The 23,212-nt window shown below is 49.9% G+C and overlaps 2 protein-coding genes across 10 annotated transcripts in view; one reads left to right on the forward strand and one right to left on the reverse strand.

The window, feature by feature from the left end:
* The window catches only part of VGLL4 (vestigial like family member 4), a 157,158-nt gene extending 153,806 nt beyond the window's left edge, over window positions 1-3,352 (forward strand). For all 5 annotated transcript variants that reach the window (XM_040628446.1, XM_008697875.2, XM_040628445.1 and 2 more), the window contains 2 exons: window positions 15-138; window positions 560-3,352. In XM_040628446.1, the coding sequence (XP_040484380.1) occupies window positions 15-138; window positions 560-831 (396 nt within the window). In that variant the 3' untranslated portion in view covers window positions 832-3,352. The remainder of the gene's footprint in view (window positions 1-14; window positions 139-559) is intronic.
* A 903-nt stretch (window positions 3,353-4,255) lies between these two features.
* ATG7 (autophagy related 7) overlaps window positions 4,256-23,212 on the reverse strand; it is a 233,446-nt gene continuing 214,489 nt past the window's right edge. For all 5 annotated transcript variants that reach the window (XM_008697881.2, XM_008697877.2, XM_008697880.2 and 2 more), the window contains one exon: window positions 4,256-4,550. Coding sequence is in view for 1 of the 5 variants with exons in the window: in XM_008697880.2 (XP_008696102.1) it covers window positions 4,518-4,550 (33 nt within the window). In the remaining 4 variants the exon portion in view is untranslated. The remainder of the gene's footprint in view (window positions 4,551-23,212) is intronic.

Below are 23,212 nucleotides of genomic sequence, written 5' to 3' on the forward strand. Positions count from 1 at the left end.
CCTCTTCTCCCCAGAACCGGCCTTCGGTGATCACGTGCGCCTCTGCCAGCACCCGCAACTGCAACCTCTCCCACTGCCCCATCGCGCACAGCGGCTGCGTGGCGGCCGGGCCGGCCAGCTACCGGAGGGCCCCGAGCTGTAAGTCACCCTGCGTGCGGGGCGGGAGGCGGCCGGGGCGGGGGCTCGGGCTTCCTCGCTGGACGTGATTTAAGTGGAGTGTTTGCGCTCCTTCTTCATCGTGCTGTGGACAGAACAACTAGCCCCTGGAGCTTATATTTTGTTGAGGTTAAAAAAGTGTGTTTTTTTGAGCGCACATGCATCGTGTCTGGCTTGCGTGGGACAGAGGGAAGAAGCCTCCAGGGAAGAAACTGTAGTTGGGACAAGATCGACCACTATTAAGACCGTGTTCTCTCTCTGAACTCCTACCTGGCCCAGGCCGGCACCTTGCCATGTTACAGGTTCAGAGAAGAGACCTGGCCGAGTGCCCAGCCAGGGCGGCTGGGGACATGGGTCCTCTGTCCCCAGAGCCCTGACTGACCGCTGTCCTGCTTCCCCACAGCCACCACCACCTGCGACCCCGTGGTGGAGGAGCACTTCCGCAGGAGCCTGGGCAAGAACTACAAGGAGCCCGAGCCGGCGCCCAATTCGGTGTCCATCACCGGCTCCGTGGACGACCACTTTGCCAAAGCCCTGGGTGATACGTGGCTTCAGATCAAGGCGGCCAAGGACGGCGCATCCAGCAGCCCCGAGTCAGCCTCGCGCAGGGGCCAGCCTGCCAGCCCCTCCGCGCACATGGTCAGCCACAGCCACTCCCCCTCCGTGGTCTCGTGAAGGGAGCGCCACCTGGAACAAGATGTCAATCTGCATGGTTTGCCTGAGCTTTGAACAGTCAGTGCTTAAAAAACGGAAAAACAAAACAAAAAAAAATTGTGGGGGTGGGGTGGGGGGAAGGGTAGGGAAGGGATGGTTTATTCGCAAAAACCATGTCGTTGGGATTTTTGTTCTGTTTTTGTACTTGCTTGGTATTCGTCCCCGGGGGCCCTCAGACATGATCGCGGGAGCTGCACGTGGAACATCTGACGTAGCTTCCTGCCTTCCTGCCTCAGTTACCAAAGAAACCTCTGATGCAGGTCTGCCGCCCCGCCGGGGGCCAGGACTCCACGGCGCACGCTTTCTCAGTCACAAGCCACGACGTTGGTGACCCAGATGCTCTGTGCTTTTTAATTCGCTTCTCGAGACCGGGGTGTGTGTGGCTTAGCTTCCATCGCGTGTTGGGTCCGGCCCGCGTGTGTGCATCTGCGTGCGTGCGTGCGTGCGTCTACTTGAAGAGAGCAGAGAACTGTCGCGTCTGATTTGCACTATTGGAGGAGGGCTAAAGTTGCCTGCCTGACAACTTTCTGTGAGATGCTAATACTCTGAGGGCAAACTGCTGAAAAACAAAGGGTTTAAGGATGACATTTCTGACCATTTGTGTGTTTTTTGTTTGTTTTTTAAAATTTAGACAAAACAGCTTTGGAAGGGGAAGTCTCATACAGGTTATAGGTCTTTCTCTCTAGATTTCAGGTGCTTGCAACTGGACTGCAGACTCTACCAATCACGGGCATTCTCCCTTTCCTGAACACTGCAGTTTGTTAGACTAAAGCTGAGGTTGGAGGATTCTATAGTGCTTTCAACGTGATGCATGTTTTAAATGGAGAAAAATAGCTGGTTTCTATTAATTGTATAGATATAGTAAACAAGAACCTTAATACTTACTAGCTTCTTTTCAGAATTAGTTTATTTTTGTCAGTTACAGTCCTAGATATACTTACTGCTGGTACAGTTGTACTCTGAGATTTGTGTTTGATGTTCACATTACTCCGAGTAGTGTGGGGCTGGCAGGCCCTGGAGACGGGCAGGCCAGTTGTGGGTCAGCCGCGGTGTAGGATGCTGGAGTTTTTTTGCTGCTGGCTGACATTTATTTTTTGCATCCCTGTCTGCTTATTACTAGCTCCCAGGGGAGTCGGGGTTTGTGTCTTCCAACTTCCCTCCATGCAGAAACTGCTCCCTTTCAACCCTCTTGGCTGAACAGCAGATTACTGACAATCTGTGATACGGTATTTTGTGTGCTTCCTCGTACGCTGGGGCCAAGGCAGTATACATTCCTCTGACTTTATACAGTTATCACTGCATTTATTATCGTTTGCTAGAGTAATAGCTACTAACTAGAAATTAGGCGAAGAAGAAAGCATGACGGACACAGCTGTGGATGTTCAACAGCTGCTCCTCTTTTTGGGAAACGTACATTTCTACCCCCGCCCCCCCAGCCCCGCCATGTTCCAGCCTCCAGAAGGCCACCAGAGGGCTTACAAAGTCGCCTGGCCAGGTGACACAGGCGTGCCCGCCTCCCCTGGGAGGCACTGCGGACACCTGGGAGCCCTCGAGGCTGGTTTTGAGTATAAGAAAAATATAGGTTAGCTGGTTACTTGTGAAAATCGTCACTGGGCAAAAAGGTCAGCGATCAGCTCTTGTGGTCCCAGGGTGGCTGCAGGTCTTTCCACAGGCGGAAGAAAAGCCCTTCTCCTCTTGCCCCTGCACACATTTCACCCCCATGTAACTGGGCTTCCAGGCTTTCGCATTCGGGCCCCTATATTTTCTGTAGGAAAAAATCGGTGAGAACACTTTTTTTATATAGGTAACTTTAAGACCATCATTACGCTGTGCGTAAAGAATGTACAGAGAAATTTGTAGGTATTTTTTGAAGAACAATTAATTGTTAATGATATGTAGCTATTTAATTTCCCCTCTCCCATTGTAATCATTCATATTTTTTTTTGTTTGGAAAAAAAAGTTGATCTTTTTTTTTTTTTTGTCGTAGATTTGTCTGTAAAAGTGCAGGAACACAGTTATTCTATGAGAACACTGCATCTGCCTTAACAGCCACTAGTTTGTTACTGCTCCAGGCTACTGAGCGCTGCGGCGGGAAAGCAGCCACCGCTGGCGGGCTCTGTGAAGGGCGGGCTCCTCGGGCAGCGGCCTGTCGGCGGCAGGCGCCCGGCCCCGACCCCGACCTATCTGGGATAGGCGGGCCCCTGGAGGGGCCCCGGGCGCACGGGGAAGCGGAAAACCAAACATTTCACTGGGAAAGGACACACTCCCTGGCCTCAGGAGGAGCACAGTGAGTTCTTCACAGAGCCACGCCGTCGCAGTGCGTTCTGACCGTTCTCTCCATGTTTGTAAATCTGTAATATACCATTCTCTGTGGCCTGTTTTTCCTGGAAGAAGAAGAAGAAAAAAAAAAGGTTTGGCAGGCCATCTTTTTTTTTGTACTTAAAAGTAGCCTTAAGAACAATAATAAAGTGCTCTTAAACCACAGGCTGTGCGTGTGACCCACGGGCCCGGGGAGGGCGCAGCGGGCCTGCACCCGCGTACGATGGCGGGCAGGCCGCGACCGCAGCTCCGGCTCCACGAGCAGCCCATTTACGACCCGAAACTCCAGCCTTCAGACTCACTGTTGACTTGGGTCCCAGGCCTAGGGCAGAAGAGAGCACTCCAAGAACACAAGTGTGGAGAGGGTGCCTCCCTCTCCTGAGTCCCCACGCCCAGCTCTGGGTGGGTGTCGCAGATGGCCACACGCTGCAGTCAGGGCCTTCCGAGTACCGCTGAGGAGGGCCCTCAGGAGGGAGGGCGTCTCTCTCAGCCGCAGATGAGTGGGCTCTAGGGGTGTGAGGCCTCCTCGGGGGCAGGAGGAGCGCCCACCCAGGCCGTTACCAGGATGTGGCCCTGAGACCTGTTCCTGGGCCCTTCCACCAGCTCAAGGTAGCAGCAGAAACTTCTTTCCTTCCCTGAGCGGGGAGGCACAGGTGCTTTGCCCACAGCTGGGGACAGGCTAGGAGGTGGAGGAACAGTCTGGGCGGCAGACTCTGTCCGTAGTGGAGTTCTGGGTTCAGTGGGACGAGTGCTGGCCCTTCTGTCCTGCACGTCCCTCCCTCTCCAGCAGGCCAGGCTGACAGAGCTCACAAGGACATCAGCCCTCATTGGTGCCCAGAGGCCCCTCTCTGGGGCTTGAAGGGCAGCCCAGGGACTCTGGTGGTACCCCCCCAGAGTGGCTGCCAGAAGGAGCTTTCTCATTTCCCCATTTGGTGTGTGTTCGGCTGACTTTTTTCCCTGTCCTCATTGCCGCCCCATGGGGGCCAAGGTGGGAGGGATCCGGGGAGTTCTATCAAACACTTCACGACAAGAAAAAAAGAACTCGTGGAGGGAACCAAGTCCCAGATCAAGGGCAATGCCAAAGCCAAGGTTATTATTTAGCTCAGAACTGGTAGGATCATGAATCATGAGAAATGGAGAACCCCAGAAGCTCCTGGGCAGTGGAGAGGGGGCCCTGGTCCTCAACGTACACAGAGGAGGAGCCCACAAAGGTTGGAAGGGCGCAGGGCCCCAAATCATCGGTCCTGGGGGCAGCAGTCCGGTTCCGATAACTGAGGGCTCCTCAGTAGGTGGCCAGGGAGAAGCCAGCCACGCGAGGGTGGGCCACGTCAGACGGTCTCATCGTCGCTCATGTCCCAGATCTGTGTGGAGAAGGGGAGACATTCAGTGTCCAGCTGCCCGGTGGTGCCCACTGATGTGGCCTCAGATCTGTGTGGTGTGATAGCAAGCAAAAGAATGACAGCTCCCACTAGCAGATGACACACTGCGTGCCTCACAATGCCCTTGTCACTAAGGACAGACACCCTAGTTCTTGTATAACGAAAGCAAATCACAAAGAAGGGAAGTCATTTGCCTGAGGCCTCGCTGCTAAGTGAGTGAACAGCGGCCAGCCTGGGGGCAGGGGTGCTGGGACCTGAACCGAGAGTGTGAGCGCCCCTCACCTCCAACCCCACCGCACAGCCGCCAGCCCTGCCCCCACCAGCCCGCCTCGCTCTTGTTTCTGCCGCACCGACCACTGCCCCAGGTCATCCTGTCTCTCTAATCGCCTCCTTCTCGAGGTCTCCCAGGGCAGGGACCCTGGCCTGTGTGCTTGCTCAAAGGGGGCCCGGCCTGCCTGTGCACACACTTCCCACCTCAGCAGGCTCCTACCCCCGGGGCGGCACGTCAGCTGTGGTCCAGGTGCCAGATGGACTACAGATGGCACACCTGGCCAAGCACCAAAGAGCTGGCTGACCCTTGGGAATAAGCTCTCTGCCCACCAGTCCCAGGGGAAACAGCCAGATCCTGCCTCTGTCCCTCTGTGTCTTTGGGGAGCCCAAGACTTCTGGGGCCATCCTTCATGGGGGCAGCATGAATAAGGGGACAGCGGGGCTCTCAAAGCATCACCGCTGCTAAGAGGGGTGAGGAAGCTGGAGGCCCCGCCCAGCTGCCTCTTTTGGAGGGAGCCGGAGGCCAGCACAGAGGCCCCCAGGGCTCCTCGCACCCTGGGCTCCCCACACCCTGGGCTCCCTGGGGGGCTGGTTCCTGAACTTAAGCCTTCAGACTTTCAAAATTCCTAGAATTGGTTGCAAAAGGCCACCTCAACCCTAGCAGAGCTGAGAGAAGGAACATCATGTTTACACGAGGCTGGCCCGGGGAGATGGAGAGGCCCGGCCAAGGTAAATATCAACACCAGCTTGGCTTTCAAAGTCAAGGATGTGGAAAATAAATACAGAGAGAAGGAAATTTCCTTTATCCTGAGGGCCCAGCTGCCTGGGCTGAGGGCTGGTGGTGGGTGTGCTTCTCACACCCACCCCCCCTTTCTACATACACCGTACTGTCCCAAGATACCAGGGTGGGATCGCCCAAGCAAAGATCCAGACGCCTGCAGGAGCAGGGACGGTATGGGGAGGAGCCTGGGCTGGGGTCCGGTGACCTGAGTGACGCCAGGCAGGCCCTGCCTTTTTCAGGGCCCAGCTTCCCACCCAACTGCTCCAGAGCATGGCTTGAAATAGACTCCGGGGCCTGGACCCTCAGATGGGGTTTGGCGGGGGGTAGGAGAGGGTGGCTGCGTCCCAAACAGAGGCTGCGCTTAGGAGCCCCTGGATGTGATAATCCTCTGGTTCAGACCAGCTGAGTGCAAAATCAGCTAGTGGACGGTGTCCGGGTGGGGCTCATCCTTCTTTCATCAGTCATCCATAAACACACACCGGTGGAGCCCCTCCCGGAGCCCCAGCTGCGCAGAGCTGATGCAAATACTCCCTCCACCACTCCACCCCAGCCCGGGAAGTGCAGAGGGAGACAAATTCAGAGAGGTAAGATGCTTGCCTGGGATCACACAGCAGTCAGGTGCAGAGTGGAGAGCACAGGTGTGTGGGAAAAGGTTACAGGAACAACAAGGGCTGCCTGGGGCAGGCTGCATGGAGGAGAGGGCCACGGCAAGGGGTGGAGGGCTATAACCTGCTGTGTGGGGGAGAGATGCCAGCCAGGGCCCGGGCAGTCTGTGTCAACAAGCAGTGCCCTCTGTGAATGGACGGGGTTTTTCAAAGGATACTGGTGGGGGCGGGAGGGTGGCAGGGCTTTATGGAAAAGCAGGAGCTCCAGAGGCTCTGTCCATTTTATTGGATCTCATTGATGGGGAAGGATCCTCAGCATCCAGCCCTGCCTTTGCACACAGTGGGACGTGCAGGGGATCAGGTAAGGCACCCAAAGGGCTCACTATGACAGGACTCTACAGAAGAAGGTAAGGGGGGAGCGGGTCATAGATTTAACTGCTCAGGGATTTTCCAGAAAGAGTTCTCTGGGCCTGAGATGGGTTTCTCCACTAGGGCAGCCAGTCCTTTTCCCATTGGCTGGGCCCAGGAAGGCAGCAGTCTTAATTGTAAGCTTCCAGAAGCTTGAGCCTCCACAACTCCCATATGATCTCCCTTATAGGTAGAATCTAAAAATGCTAAACTCAGAGAACCAGAGAGCAGATGGGTGGTTGCCAGGAACTGGGGGGAAATGAGATGTTGGCCAAAGGGTACAAACTTTCCGTTGTAAGAGGAGTATGTTCTGGAGATCCAATGTACACCATGCTGATTATAGTTAAAAATACTATAGACTTGAAATTTGCCCAGAGAATGGATCTTAAGTGTCCTCATCTCTCTCTCTCACACACACACCTCACAATAACTATGTGAGGGGATGGATATGGTAATTTCATGGTGTCAATCATTCATAATGTATATTAAATCCCTACTTTGTAAAGCCTAAATTTATACACTTTTTGTCAGCTATTCCTCAGTAAAGCTGGAGGATTAAAAAAACTAACTTTTGTCTCATCTCACCCTAGAATAAGGCCTTGGGGGGGAGGCTGTGTCCTCAGCCTCCTTCACAGCGCCTTGTGGACAAGGGGCCCCATGAATGTCCTCCTTGTAATGAATGAAGGTTGTATTAAACTGGCAAAGATTTAAAAAATGTGGATACTCAGTGCTGGCAAGGGAGTGGCCAAACACTTCCAGCAGGAACATAAATTGGTACCATATTTTTCAAAAGAAGAGATTTGGCAATATATAGCACAAAGCTTTAAAAATATTCATACCCTAAGGAAGAGATAAATGATCTCTTTTTGCAGATGATATGCAAGTACACCTAGAAAACACAAGAAAATAAATGTTGAGATGAATAAAGACGATATTCAGTAAGACAGCAAGGTGTAAAATGACCAGCAACCAATTCTACCTTCGTATATGCAAACAGCAGCCAGCTGGAAAACAGTGAGAGAAGAGCCCATCAGAAGAGCGATGAAAAAGAGAAATTCCTAGGGAATAAACCTACATGAAATGGATAACATCCAAATGAAAAAAAGCTGTCAGCTCGGCCCCACAGTGGTCCTCGCCAGGGCCTTGTGAAAAGTACACTGGGACGAACGGGGAAAGCGCTCCCGTGTGCGCACAGGGCCGCTCGGCAGCAAGAAACTGATTAGGTCCGCCCAAGTTCATACAGAATTTACCACAGTTCCATTTGAAAAAAATCAACAAGTATCTTTTCTGGAGCTAGACAAGCTGGTTCTAAGGTTTATAGGGAAAAAATAAATAAGCAGGAATATCTAGGAAAACCTGGATGAAGAAAAACAAGGAGGAGGTTCCCTTGCTCTACGTTCAAGCAGGTCATAAAGCTGACAACTTACAAGAGGGTTGTGTTACCATGGGAATAGACAGATGGGCCCATGGCATGACATGAGTCTAGAAACAACAGAAGAGAACGTCCAAGTACATACGGAAATTTAGTATCTTATTGATAAAGGTCTAGGGAAGGTGATCTCAAATCATTAGAAAAAGATGGACTTTTTAACAGATGATATGGGGACAGCTGGACAGTCATTTGCAAAAAGATAAAATTGATTCCAGCTTCACTGTACATCGGAATCCACTCCAAATGGAACCGATCTAAATGTATGACAGTGAAACCATACAAAACATCAGTGAATTCCTTTATAACCTGGGAGTGAGGAGCCTCTAGCCTTAAATCTATAAGCAATAAAACAGATACAGTGGATTATGTGAAAACACATGCATGCAATTTTGCATAGAAAAAACTACATGCAAAGTTGGAAAGACAACAAAGTGGGAGAAAATACCACTTCAGCCCATAAAGGGCTAATATCCCTAATATACAAATAGCTCGTACAAATCAAGAAGAGAAAGACCAATAAAAGGATTATTTTTTAAACAGACCAAAGACATGGACAGTTAATTCACAGAAAGATAGGCAAACAGCCTTTAAACAGAAAGAAAAGGGGCTCAGCTGCTCAGAATAAGAGAAATGCTAAAATTTCTTAGGACACGAAGAATACACAACAGAAAAAATACTGACTCTTCACAAAAATCAAAACTTCCGGTCTCTAAAAGATATGATTATGAAAATGAAAAGGCAGACCGCAGACTAGAAGAAAATATCCACAATGGATATAAAAAGGACTTGTAGCCAGAATATACAAAGAACTCTGAAGTTCAATAATAAAGAGACAGGCAACCTTTTTTTTTTTTTAAATGGGCAAAAGATGTGAATAGACAGTTCACAAAAAAGGAAATAAAATGGTAAGAAACTGAAAAGGTGCTCAGCATCCTTAGTCCTCAGGGAGATGCAAACCACAAAAAGACACCACGCTGTACCTTCTAGAACTGCCAAAATAAAAAAGGCTAGTAGCACCAAAGGTCTGTGAGAGTGTGGGGCAACAGAACTCACGTACTGACCACGAGCACTTGGGAGCAAGGTCTGGTGACTTCTGAAGTTAAACATACAATATGATGCAGCCATTCTACGCCTCTTTACCCAAAGGCATGAAAACACGTGTCCACAACAAGACTTGTGCAAGTATGTTCATAGCAGCTCTATTCATAATAGGCACAAACTGGAATCAACCCAAACAGCCACTGGCAGGCAAACAGAGTGGCAGAGCCACACAATGGGGACTACTCACAATCGGAGGAACAGACCACAAATGCGTGCAGCGACACGTATGCGCCTCAGAGTCATTGTGCTGAGTCAAATAAGTCCGACACAAAGGACTACATACCCTATCGATCCATTTATATAAAATGGTAGATGTGGCAAAACTAATCTATGGTGACAGAAAGTAGACTGTCAGAACTCACCAACCTATGCACTTTAAATGGGTGCATCTTACTGTACACAAATTATACCTTAATAAAGTTGATTTTTTTTTTTTTTTAAGCTGCACAGAACAGGGGCACCTGGGCGGCTCAGTCGGTTGAGCATCCGACTCTTGATTTCGGCTCAGGTGGTGATCTCAGGGTCGTGAGATTGAGCCCCATGTCGGGCTCCGTACTCAGCAGGGAGTCCGCTTGATATTCTCTCCCTCTCCCTTTACCCCTCCCACTGCTCTAAAATAAAAAGTTTAAAAGCTGCACAGAACATTTTCTCACCTATCACATGGGCACAAATCCCAAAGCTCGACAATACATTCATTCACTGTATTTGTGAACCTGTGACAAAGTGCCCCCCCCCCTGCCGGAAGCTGGTGGGACAGAAACAGCATAAAAGCCCTACGGAGGCAACCAGCGCTCTCCGACAGAACTCTTTGTCTCGGATCTTGACCCAGCAGGCTGACTTTTAAGAGTCTGTCCTAAGGATACACTTCCACAAATACAAAAGAACGTGATTCCCTGCTGCACGGGTTGTGGCAGCCAAAGATGGGAGACAGGCCAAGGACCCTCAGCGGGACCAGCTCGCTAAGCCATGGGTAGCACAGCCACATCAGGGCCCTAAAACACAGGGAGGAAGCTCAGTGCACAGTAGGGCGCGATTTGCAGAAGTTCCTTAGTGAGGGAAAGAAAAACGTGAGTGTCTGTGGCATGCCACCTTTTGTGTGAGATGGAAGAGAAAATAAGAACATCTTTAGCTTCTTTTAAAATTTTCTAAAAGTAAACACACAGATGATAAACTGGAAATTAATTTTAATGGCTCCCTACAGTAGGTGGGTCTTTTTTTTTTTTTTTTTTTTGGTTCTGTTGCTGCGCTTTCAGTTCTTTTTCTTTTACATTTAATTTTTTGACTATATACACATGGCCCTGACGCTCAAGTCACAAGGGACGTTCAGCCTGGCCTCGCCTCCTTCCCACACACTGGACCTCATCGAAAGTAAAAAATGTTGTGCTTCAAAGGACACTATTAGGAAAGTGGAAATACAACCCACAGAACGGGAGAAAATCTGTGCAAATCATACATCTGATAAGGGACCTGTGTCTAGCCCCTTTACAACTCAGTAGTGAGAAGACAACCTGATTTATGAACGGGCAAAGGAGCTGCGCAGACATTTCTCCAAGAGAGACGTAAATGGCCAAGAAGAGCATGGAAAGACACTTGACCATCATCAGTCATTAGGAAAATGCAAATCAGAACCGTGAGGAGCCCCCAGGCCGCAGCCACTGGGACGGCTTTACTTGGACAGGCAGAGCCCAGGCTCGGGCCTCGGGTTCCGGCGGGGCCGAGGTGGCCCGGGCGCTCCGACGCTGCCGGGAACGTGCGCAGGGGCGCNNNCACCGCTCCTCGCCAAGCTAACCGGAGTGAGCGTGTGGCCCCGAGAGAACGGAAACCCACGTCCGCACAAAAACTCGTGCAGAAACGTTCACGGCATTATTCGTAAACGTCAAGAAGTGGAAACAACACTGGTGTCTCCCAACTGAGGAGTGGAAATGGGTCTATCCGGACGGAGTAGCATCGTTCGCCAAACACACGCACACGTGTGCTCAGTCTTCTCAAGAGTCCGAGGACGGCGGTGCGACCGTTTACAAAGTAGGCAACTGAGGCCCGGAGGAAAGTGGGTGACTTGTCAAGGAGACCCAGCTAGTATGGGGTCGCACTGAGGCTTTTCCACTTGATGTCACCACTTCCTTATTGTTCAACACATTCCTTCTAGAAAAACCAATGAAGGACAACAGTCTCTGAACCTGCTTCCTGGCCCGATGCTTGGCACGCCGACGCACGACGAGCGGCCCCACAGCGGGCAGCACACGTGGGAACCGCGGGCGCCGCAGGCCAGCCTCCGACCTGCCCTGGCTGCCGGGCTCCCCCACCCTGTCTTCTGACCCCGTCAGGAGGGGCGCCCACGCTGCCGCCCTGAGGCCTGTGCTGCTCGTGGCTGGCGCGGGGCCTGGCCCGGGGGGTGGGGTGGGGCAGAGGAGGCGCTGCGGCACCCCAAGCCAGGGTGGGCCTGAGGATGGCGGGGCTGAAGCCACTGCTCCGAAGCAGGGGGACCTTCCCACATCAGGACTCATCATAAGAGGCCGGGCAGAACAGACAGCGGGACGGCACACCCCCAGAGGGCCCTAAGGTTTCACTTTCTGCTCTCTCCAAATGAGACACACACATTTGAGAGGAGCTGTTTATCATCCAATTCCAAACTTGGGTCCCCTTTCTGGACCACACTGCCTGGAGCCTGCCACGAACTAAGGTTTTTCTTTTATAAACACTGTAATTACCCTGTGAATGGCACGATTATATTTGTGTGTATGTGTTAAAAGTATTCATTTGTTAAATGTAAACATTTAAAATGTACCACAGTTTCTGAAACCCAGTTTGGGTATTTATTTTTTTATATAAAAATGGAAATATCCAGATCTCTCTGGGCCTCTGAGCAGCCCACACCTCCTCTCTGGGATCCTTACAGGTATGCGTCTTTCTGCAGGAAGGTAAGAGAACAGAGGGGTCTAGGGGGTGGCCTTGGCTGGGGACCAGATGAGGACATCAGCCTGGACTTTCTTAGCAGACTTCCCAGCCAGGGTTCGGTCCACTTGGGAAAGAATGAAGGCCCCATTATGTTTCCAAACGGATCCCCCTACAGCTATCCATTCATTCGCTCATGTACAATCACTTATTCAAAAACATGTTTACTGGGTAAGCAGCACTAGGCTGGTCAGTGGAGAGGGGGCTGTCCTCCATTTCTTGCCTGTCCAGGTGGTCAGGACCTTCCTTTAAACTATGGGAAACAGCGGAGGGCATCAATCCCCATTTCGTCTGAGGGGCAGGAGTCTGGTAGTCTGCGAGCCCCTTCAGAGCACTTCTGAGGGACCATGGGGACCAGCGGAGGAAGAGGACAGGAAGCACGCAGAAGGTGGCTCTGAACAGATTTGGGGGGCAGCCGGCCAGAGTCATGCCCACCAGAGGGCCAAGCCAGGCAGGGCTGCCCAGAGCAGGGGCCCAATCACAGCTGAGGCCCAGAGAGAGGACAGGGATTGTAGGGCTCCCATGGCCAGCAGACTATGGACCTGGCCTTGGTCCTTTACATTCTAGGTCAGGTTCATGGACAGGAAGGAAGGGGAGGAGGCAGCCCAGTAGGAGGAGGAAAGAGGGGGAAGGAGCAGATGGCAGGCTGCAGGCCTGAGTCCGGCAAAGTCCCCCACCCCACCCTGGGCATCCTGCAGGTCTCTGCCACAGCTCCTGAGGGGAGACACGCTGGTATCTTCAGGAGGGAGGAAGGACTGTTTCCAGGGTTACTCGGCAGACTCTGGATGCCCACCAGAGAATAGGATCTGTTGTCCTCAGGTGTCATTGGCCCCTAGTTGCTCTCCCTGGGTCTCCATAGGCCCTGGAGTGCTGTTCACACAGGGAGAGAGCAACCCACTCTTGTTTCTATGCCCCTAAGCCCCTACGCGTGGCCCTGCTGACCCCTCTAAGCTCACCTCCCTTGCTCACCTGCTTCCAGCCACCTGAGCTTGAGAGCTCCTCCCTTCTGCAGGGCTCTCACACACACTTCCCTTGGGCATGGAAGACCCTCCCCATGACTTCATTGCCTGCCTGGCTCCTGCCTGTGTGTGGCTGCTGTTTTCCCTGATTGCCCATCTGAAACAGCCTCCCCTCATTCTTTGGTGAAAATAAGCCATTGGGTTCCTTCAGTGCCCCTACCATAATTTGTCGCCATTTTTTCTTTGCATCTGCCTGACTGCCCATGGGAATGTGAGCCGCCTGAGGGTAGGGCCCAGGCTCCGGCACAGAGACTGGCCTAACACACAGCTTTGAATAAACAGTGACTCAGAACAATCTGCTCTGGATATGATGCCACAGTGGAGGAAAGAAAGGGTGATTTTTGGTGTGAACATAATAACCAAGAATCAAACAGTGAAGGAAAGTGTCCCTTAGTTCCAGATGGTTGCTGGGGACTCTGGCAAGTCAAGTCCTTGCCTTCCAAACCCCAAAGGATGGTGGGGCAAGGCTGTGGGTATCTCCTGGCAGAAGGTGGTGGGGTAAGCAGGCAGCAGAGCCGACTTTCCAAAGGGAGGCCTGGGCTCCAGACCACTGAGACCCTTATTCTCCTTTCTGGGCCCCGCCATCAGTTCCCAAGCCAGGCCATGGCAATGCACAGTGGTGGACAATTCTTGCTTCTGGATTCTAAGGGCCCAGTGCAGGATGGGTGCTAGTCTGAAAGGATGCTCTGTATGTAGCAGTTAGGGGGCCTTTCAAGCCACCCTGTGACCATGCCCAACCCAGCTCCACTCAGGAAGCATGTGCCTGGAGGGGGCTGTGGGAAGTGCCACTGGGTAAAGGCCCAGGTTCTGACTCTCCAGTTCCCAGATTCCTACCTGGAGCTCACATCACACCATGCGGACATGGGCCAACTTAGGGATAACGCAGCCCTCGCTCTCACAGTAAGTCCAGAATGCGAGAGGATGAACTGTGTGCCCCAGCATCCATGTCTCTATCATGGGATCCGAAAACTTTGAGATCCTTCTGCTTTTCTGCCAAGGCAGATGTAGCTGATGTGAACTGCCTAGGCCAGCCGGTATAAGCAGGTGACAGCCATAAGGGACAAACAAAGGAGAAGAGAAAGGGCAGAAAGTCTGCACAAGGAAGGTTGGAGCAGATAGCTGGGGCTGCCCTGCAGGGGACTTCCAGGCACCCTTGCTGGGGCCCCTTGCTCCTGCTCTTCCCGCAGGCCTTTTTCACCCTCCTTCAGCGCAGATGCAACGATCCCTTCCCCATCCAATCCCCAGGGCTCTGCACTCCCTTTTCTTACACATGACTGCTCTGGTACCTTCCTTTTTAAAGATACCCACTGGCTTTTCCACCCTTGGACCCCAACCACTCACCACCTCCTCCAACCTGGCCTCTCCTGGGCACCTGACTTGGGAGAGGAATTATGACTCAGCCCCTCTTCTCATGGAACCCCAGTCGCAGCTGAGGGTTGGGGGAGGGAAGAGGGTTGGGGGTAACTAGGACTTTTGGGGCAACCGCCAATGCTAGAGTCTTCTGGTGGAGAACTTGCCCATCTCCAACCAGACACACGCCAGTTCAGGGACCCAGCGTGCACGGCCCCATGACCCCGCTGCTCCAAGGGTTGCAGCACAAGGTTAAGGTTTTACCACAAAGAAACAGTGGCTGAGGCAGCTGGTAAGACGCAAACAATGACTTAAACAAAACACACTGGGCAGCCGACGGTGAAGGAGGACAAAGGAGAAAGGAAATGCTTCATGCTGGCAGCAGGATGGGGTGCCTCTCCCCCTGTGCTGGGGTGGGGTGGGGAGGACGCCTCTGTCTGGCTGCACAACTGATCAAAGGCACGCTGAGGGAGGAGGCAGGGCCTGGGCCTGTGCACACATGCGGCTTGCACGCCACCTTCGAGGGGCCTCTGCCCCCAATCCTCCCCCACAGCACCCCCAACTAAGATGCTCTGGGCTGCAATTGACAGGAGCGGTCTGAAAACACGGCCTCGTGTTTCAGAACCTAGATCCAGCGACAAAGACAGGCCAGCACACCAGGCCTGCACTTGGAGAAGCGCTGGGGAGGCGCTCAGCAGTTCCTAGCAGTTCACTGGCCTAAGTACCAAGAACACAGCTAACACCTGAAACACAAAAAGACAGGGATAGGATGCCCTGGAGAGGGGTGCCTGGGGGGTTGTCATCTTAAAGGAAGCACGGGAGGTAAGCAGTGCAGAACAGGCTGCTAAGAGCAGCTACTAGGCTCCGGGGAGGAAGAATAGAAAACAAGGTCAAGGCTGCAGCTGCCCTCCATCTAGGGAGGTGCAGACCTCAGGTGACAACACCCAGTGACAGGGGGGCGCCAGGACAGTCCACCTGAGGAAGGGCTGCTCATTTCTACCTTCCCACCAGGGGCTGAGTGGGCCTCCAAGGCCGGAAGAGAGAGACAGGAGGCAGGCAGGGGGAGAAGGTATGCTTCATGCGGGCCAGTAGTCTCCAGCCAGCCCCTGGGGCAGAAGAGAGAAACTGGAACCCTTGTCCTCGCCCCCACAGCAGGGGAGACTGGCCCGGAGAGTTCGGTCCATGCACAGGATGAGTAGTAGGCAGGCATTTAACATGTTTTCAAGCAAGTTCTAATAATACGAGAAAATCGTCAGAAACGTATGCATTAAAAAGAGAAAATAAAACCATGTGCCCCAATCACATACACCGTGGTTTAAAAAAAAAAAAAAAGTGAGAAGGGAAAAGCAAAACCGAACAATAACCTCCAAGTAGCGGAGTCACAGGTGCCAGTTTTCTTCTTTATTTTAGATGTTTTTACAAAGCTCACGTGACATTTTCCTGACCAGAAGAAGATGTGGCATGCGGAACAGGCCCCTGTGCTCCAAGGGCCCCTGGGGGTGAGCACGCTGGCTGCCAAAGTGCCCAGAAGCACTGTAAGAAACCATGGGGCAGGGAGGAGAGGCCACCATTTTAACCATGGACTCCTTGGCGGGGTTTCCAAGGGAGCCCCTGGAATTCCCAACTCCCAGCACCGGCTGCCAAAAGTCTCCCCTTATGATCAGTCTGGAAAATGGGCCTCAGAGCCCTGCTATATTTAGCGCCCTCCCTCTGGATGCATCCTTAAAGGAGCACCAGTATCTGAGAGCTTGAATGAGTGTTTTCTGCCTAAAGACAAGGGTGCGACTGAGGCCTGAGAGAGGTCAGTCGAGTCCAAGGACTGGTGGGGAGCAGCCTGGTTTTTGGGCTCTCAACTCCTCATTACCAAGTGACATTCAAAGGCAAAGCCTCCGAAATAGCGGTGGCAGCCCCAGAGAGTGACGAACGACAGGGTGTGTGTTACGTGCTTCAGCTTCTCTACTTGGTTTGGGGAGTAGTGTGGATTTATTTTGGGGACAGAGGGAAGGAAGGGACGTATGGGAGAAGGGTGGCCGGGCCCCAGGCTTGTTTGCTTTCTTCCCAGCTTCAAAACACATTTTTCAAATTAGGTGGTAAGAATACAGGGCAATTTCTGTGGCACCAACATACTTTCTTTCAAGATATGATTTATATGTTTGGCCCACATTTTAAATGAAATGGTTATTGAGATAAATGGCTGTGCTGGAGGCTGCAAAATGGTTTCCATTATGTAGTTCTTCTTTTCAGTTCCTTAGAAAACTTTCTGAAAAGTGCCCCTGTAAAAAGGCGGACACTTCAGCATCTTTGTTCTCTACCTCAAAGGGCTTTTGGGGTCAACACTGGAGACAGGGTGAAGGGAAGGGAGAGACGCATGAGAGCTCAGAGCTCTAGAGCGAGGTGAATACAGGATGTAAACATACACAGACTTTACTTGGTAAGAGATAATTTTGAAACTTTAAATAACGCTAAGGCAGGTGACCTGGAATATCACGAGGGGGCCCTGATTCAGTCCCTGGCAGAACATTCAAGAAAATGTTTGGTATCCCTGCATGGAGTCCTGAGGGCGCTGCTTCTGCCTGCCTCCCCCCCCCCCCCCCCCCCGCCCCAGCAGAGACCATGGGATGAGAAAGACACTGGTCCCTGACCGTGAACAAAGCTGCAGGAATCAGACAGTGTTGCACTGACGTAAGGACAGAAAAGACTGGAGGAGCAGAAAGAGACCCACACATATACTGGGTTAACTGACTTTCAACCAAGGTGCCATGGTAATTCAATGAGGAAAGGAGAGTCTTTTCAACAAATGGTGCTGGCACAATTAGATACCCACATGGAGAAAAATGAACCTTGACCCTTACTTCAAACCATACACAGAAAAATAATTTGAAATGAATGAAACATGGACGTATACATAAAAGTATAAAACTTCTAAAAAAGAACATAAAAAAATTAATGAGACATTGGGGCAGGCAGAGAATCCTTAAGATACTACAAGTATGAAACATAAAAAATTAATAAACTTGACTTCGTCAAAAATCAGAACTTTTTCTTTCTTAAAGACAATAAGAAAATGAAAAGGCAAGCCGAAAACACGGAGAAAATAAATGTAGTACGTACACCTGACAAAGAACCCATGTCCAGAAAGTATAAAGAACTTACAACCCGGTAAGACAGGTAACCCAATGGAAACTGGCAAAAGGTTTGAAAGAAATGTCACCAAAAAAAAGACACACAAATGGTAAATAAATACATGAAAAAATGTTCAGCACCCATTGTCATCAGAGGACTGCAAGAAAAAACCACAAGCTACCACCACTTACCCAGCTAACTAGTTTAAATGAAAGACTGCCAACTCTAAGCACTGACCAGGAGGCGAGCAACCAGAACTCTCAAATGCTGCTGGTGGGAACAGCAAATACGGCTACTTTAAAAACCAGTTTGATAGCTTAAGAGATTAAACATATACTTACATTAAAACCCAGCAATTGCAGTCCGAGGTAATCACTTAAGAGAAATGAAAAGATATGTTCACACAAAGACTTGTACGTAAACAAACATCGGAGCTTCATTTATAACGGTCCCAAACTGGAAACAACCCAAATACTCATCAACAAGTGAGTGAACAAGTACGGTATGTTCATAAAATAGGATACTGTTCAGCAGGAAAAAGGGACAAGCAAGTGAGACATACCACAACACGGATGGATCTCAACAATATCACACTGAGCAAAAGAAGCCAGACAATGAGGACTTAGCATATGATGCAAAAAAATAACCCTAAACTTTGTATGGAACCACAAAAGACCCCAAACAGCCCAAGCAATCCTGGGAAAGAACAGAGCTGGAGACACCATACTTCCTGATCTCAAACTGTACTGCAAAGCTATAATAATTACAACAGTGTGGTACTGGGATCAAAATAGATACCCAGACCCACAGCACAGAATTGAGAACCCAGAAATAAACCTCCACTTTGACGGTCAACTAATTTTTGACAAGGGTGTCAAGAACACTTGATGGGGAAAAGGTAGTGTCTTCAACAAATGGCACGGAGAAAATTAGATAATCACATGCAAAACAATGAAGCCGGACCCCTACCTGACGCTGTTCACACCCAATAACCTGAAGTGGATTAAAGACTCAAACACAAGACCTCCTACTGTACAACAAGAAAACACAGGAAAGGAGCTCCTTGATGTTGGTCTTGGCAACGATTTGTTTAGATGTGACACCAAACTCACAAAAGCAACAAAAACAAAACTCAGCAAGTGAGACTGTGTCATACTAAAAGCTTCTGCATAGCAAACCAACCAAGACAACAGAACAAAACAACAACAAAAACCCATGAAATGAGAGGGTAACCTATGGAAAGGGAGAAAATTTTTGCAAACCATGTATCAGATAGGAGGTTAATACCCAAAATACATAAAGAACTCCTACAACCCAGTAACAATAAACTAAACAATCTGATGACAAAATGGACAGAGGAACTGAATAGACATTTTTCCAAAGAAGACACCCAAATGGCCAACAGATACATGAAAAGGTGCTGGACTTCACTAAGGTAAATGCAAACCGAAACTACAATGAGATACCACCTCATACCTGTGAGGACAGCAATGGTCAAGCAGATAAGAGGTAGTGTCCGTGAGTGCGTGGAGAAAGGGAACCCTTACACACTGCTGGTGGGAATGCAAGCTGGTGTAGCCACCATGGAGAACAGTATGAAGACTCCTTTAAAAATTAAAAAGAGAACTACCATGTGATGTAGCCATTCCACTGCTGGGTATGTACCCAAAGGAAATGAAAACATGATATTGAAGAGACTGATGGACCCACCCCCATGTTCCCTGCAACATCGTTCCCAATAGCCAAGCTACGGAAACAATCTACGTGTCCGTCAACAGCTGAATGGATAAAGATGTGGTAGAGAATAAATCAAATTATTATTCATCCATGAGAAAGAAGGAAATCTAGCCATTTGTGACTATATGGATGGACCTTGAGGGCATTATTCTAAGTGAGATAAGCTGGCAAAAGACAAATACTGTATGTACCTCTGATATGTGGAATCCAAAAAAAGCCCAACTCATAAACAGAGAGTAGGATGGTGGTTACCAGGGGCTGGAGAGTAAGGAAACTGGGGAGGAGTAACGGTTTAAGGGTACAAACTTGCCAGGAGATGAATGAGTCCTGGAGATCTAATGCACAGCACGGTGATTACAGTCAACAGTACTATGTTATATACTTCAAGGCTACTAAGAGACCAGATCTTCACTTCTCCTACCACGAGAAAGAAGTAGGTGTAACTTGGTAGACGGGTGAGCCAACACTAAGGTTAGCCAACACTAAGGTGGTACTTATTGCCTGCCATATATCAAAGTATGTACACCTTAGACTTATACAATGTTGTATGTTAATTATGTCTTGACAAAAATACATTTAAAAAATAAAAAATAAAACAAAAAATATGGTTCCATTTGTATGGAACCCTAGAAAATACAAGTGGGATCTGTAATGACAGAAAATAGACCCTTGGTTTTGGGCTGGGTGTGATTTGACTATGAAGGACCTAAGGGAAACCTTTACCTTTTGGGGTAATAGAAATTATCCCTATTCTGTGGTGCTGGTTATACAGATGTGTGTAAGGCTGTCAAAACTTCATAGAAATGTACACTTTTTTTTTTTTTAAAGATTTTATTTATTTATTCGACAGAGAGAGACAGCCAGCGAGAGAGGGAACACAAGCAGGGGGAGTGGGAGAGGAAGAAGCAGGCTCATAGCGGAAGAGCCTGATGTGGGACTCGATCCGGTAACACCGGGATCACGCCCTGAGCCGAAGGCAGACGATTAACCGCTGTGCCACCCAGGCGCCCCAGAAATGTACACTTTTACATGAATTTTATTGCATGTGAATTACAATAAATTATTAATAAGAAATTTGATCTTTTAGAAATTCAGCAAAAAAAAAGAAATACAACTAAAAGGGGGAGTTCACAGAATATAAACACATATTTATAATAGTTTCCAAAAATATAAAAGAAGAATACTGTCCTTTCCAAAGGACAGAGGGTTGGCAATCCTAAAGGGGGACCCCATTTCTACCCTTTTAGTACCGACACCGTTTCCCAGACGTTTTATCTAGAAGTTGTGTTTCCCAATCGCTTATGGTGGCACAGAATCATTAGGATCCAATGTTCCCTTGCTTCTTCAGCTAAATGGCACTCCTTCTCTCACCCTGCATCCTGCCTGGGATTCCCCTTTAGTCACCACGCAACACTAAATCGCTTAGCCCAGGAGCTAAGAGCTCTGCCTCTGAAGTCAGACTTCCCGGATGGGGTCCCTACTCTGCCACTTGCTAGCTGTGTGACCTTGGGCAACTTGCTTAATCTCTCTGTGCCTGTTTTTCTCATCTTAAAAACAAAGTCCAACATGTTGGGATGAGCACTGGGTGTTATACACAACTAATGAATTGTTGAACACTACATCAAAAACTAATAATGTACTATATGTTGGCTAATTAAACACCACCAGCACCAGCACCACCACCATCACCACCACCACCAGCACCACCACCACCACCACCATCATCATCATCCAACAACAACAAAGCCCAAACTGTATCTCCCTTACAGGGTTGTTGTGAAATATAAAGTGCTCAGAATAGTGCCTGGACAGGGTAAACACATGAGTATGTGTTGTTATTTGTTTAAAATATTGAGAACACAACTTTATAACTTGAACGAAAAAAATCCCTGTTCATATCATTAACATTTTTTGATAAGTTCTTGGAAGTTGTGGGTAATCAATCTCATATAATACCCTAAAAAGAGCTCTTCACGCTGAAAATAACACGAATTCTATTTCCTCTTTTCTGTTGTTCCTTCAGGATGAGGACATGTTGGATGTTATTCCTTCACTCACTCACTCGCTCAGGCACGAGAATTATTAAGTGCTGATTCTGCATCATATTCAAACAGGACTCAGAGAGGGCAGATGACTTGCCTAGGGTCACACAGCCAGTAAACAGCAGAGCTACAATTCAGACCCAGGTCTGTCTGCTTGCATGCCCTGTGTTCTCTTCTCCATTGCAGCTTCTGGCAAACAGGTCATTTTGAGGCTCCATGTGGGTGTCTTACCAAGAGAACCATCCCCCAGGCAGCCGTATGATAGCATCTGTGCTGGCCTGCGGAAAGGTCTTCCTGAAGTGGCTGCAGGTCACTGCTGAGGGGGCAGCATCACCCAGCCCATTCCCTAGGCTTTCCATTATCACTAATCCTAACACAACGCCCACGCTCTGCAGGACACTGGGTCTCTAGAATTGCCAAGACCTTACCTCAGGCTCCCACAACACTCAGGGATGTCAGTCAGCCCGGGCTGCATGCTTCTCTTAGCTAGGAGGACCATGAAGTTTGTCTGAAGTCACACACAAGTACCTGCCAGCCCTCCCGGGCCCAGCACTGTTCCTGGGCACCTGCGATGCTCAGGGCCATGGCTTGGCTCAGTGGCACGGGATATGGAGGAAACAGCACTGGACCTGGGGCAAGGCTCCACTACTTTCTAGCTCTGTGATCTTAGGCAAGGTGACTTAATCCCTGAGACTCAGTTTCTATCATCAACCTCACAAAGGTCATCAAGGGTAAATAAAATAATGACTGGAAAGCACTAACCCAGAACCTGGCACTGAGCAGGTCCTTACGGAACGTTCAAGGAACCTGGCCGAACTGCGCCGAGGCTGCGGGAGCGAAGAGTAGAGTGAGGAGTAAAACAACCTCTTGGCTGACCGAGGGCTTCATAATGGATATTTGGTTTGTTTCATAATCCCCGTTTTGCTACATCCAGATCCTTGAGGAAAAAGGGGGCCTGGGTAGGCACGAGGAAAAAACAGAGCTTTTTATATGGAGGAGCACCCATCCATTCAACCGTGCATGCACTCAACAAACATTTATGGGACACTTGCTATGTAGCAGGGACTCTGCTAGGTGCTGAGTGTTCAGCAGCGATCAGGACAGAGAAGGAAGGCCCTCACTCTTGGGGGTCCAGACTTGTGTGAAGCCCACATTCTGGTGCAGGCAAACAAGAGACGAACACATAACCAGATCTAAGAAAATAGCTCCAAGACATTTAAGTACCATGAAGGAAAATAAACACAGAGTGAGAGGTGGAATAACAGAGGAGCACTTACTTTAGGCAGGGATTTTGAGTCCAGCCTCTCAGAGGTGACATTTAAGCTGAGATCTGAAGATGGGAAGGAGCCAGCCCATCAAAGGGCAAAGAGAGGGTGGCTGTCGGTGGAGGAAAGAATAGGTGCAAGACCTGAAGGCTGGAGAGGGCGGGGTGTGCTCCAGAGGCTGACAGGAGCACGGGATCTGGGTGGGAAAAGCCCCAGGTTTGGGAAATCTGCCTCCGCAGGGTCCAGGTGAAGAGTCTGGGTTTATTCTAAACCCCTGAACTTAAGCAAGAAGTGACATGATCATGGACAGTACCAGGAGAAACGGAGAGCAGTGTGCATATTTGCAGTATATCTTGGAGGGATAATCAGCATATTCATAAACACCTAAGATCAGAATCCTAAAATGTCAGTGCTGGAGATGATCTTACATTGTCAGGTTCAGCTACCATTATTACAGAAGGGGAAACTGAGGCCCAGAGAAAGGGACATGGCCTAAGCAAGGTCATAGACAGAGCTGGGTCTAGAACCCTAAACTACCAGGGTGGTCCCTGGCTCTCCT

The sequence above is a fragment of the Ursus maritimus genome, unplaced genomic scaffold (assembly GCF_017311325.1).
Source record: "Ursus maritimus isolate PB19 unplaced genomic scaffold, ASM1731132v1 scaffold_14, whole genome shotgun sequence".
Classification (NCBI taxonomy): Eukaryota; Metazoa; Chordata; class Mammalia; order Carnivora; family Ursidae; genus Ursus; species Ursus maritimus.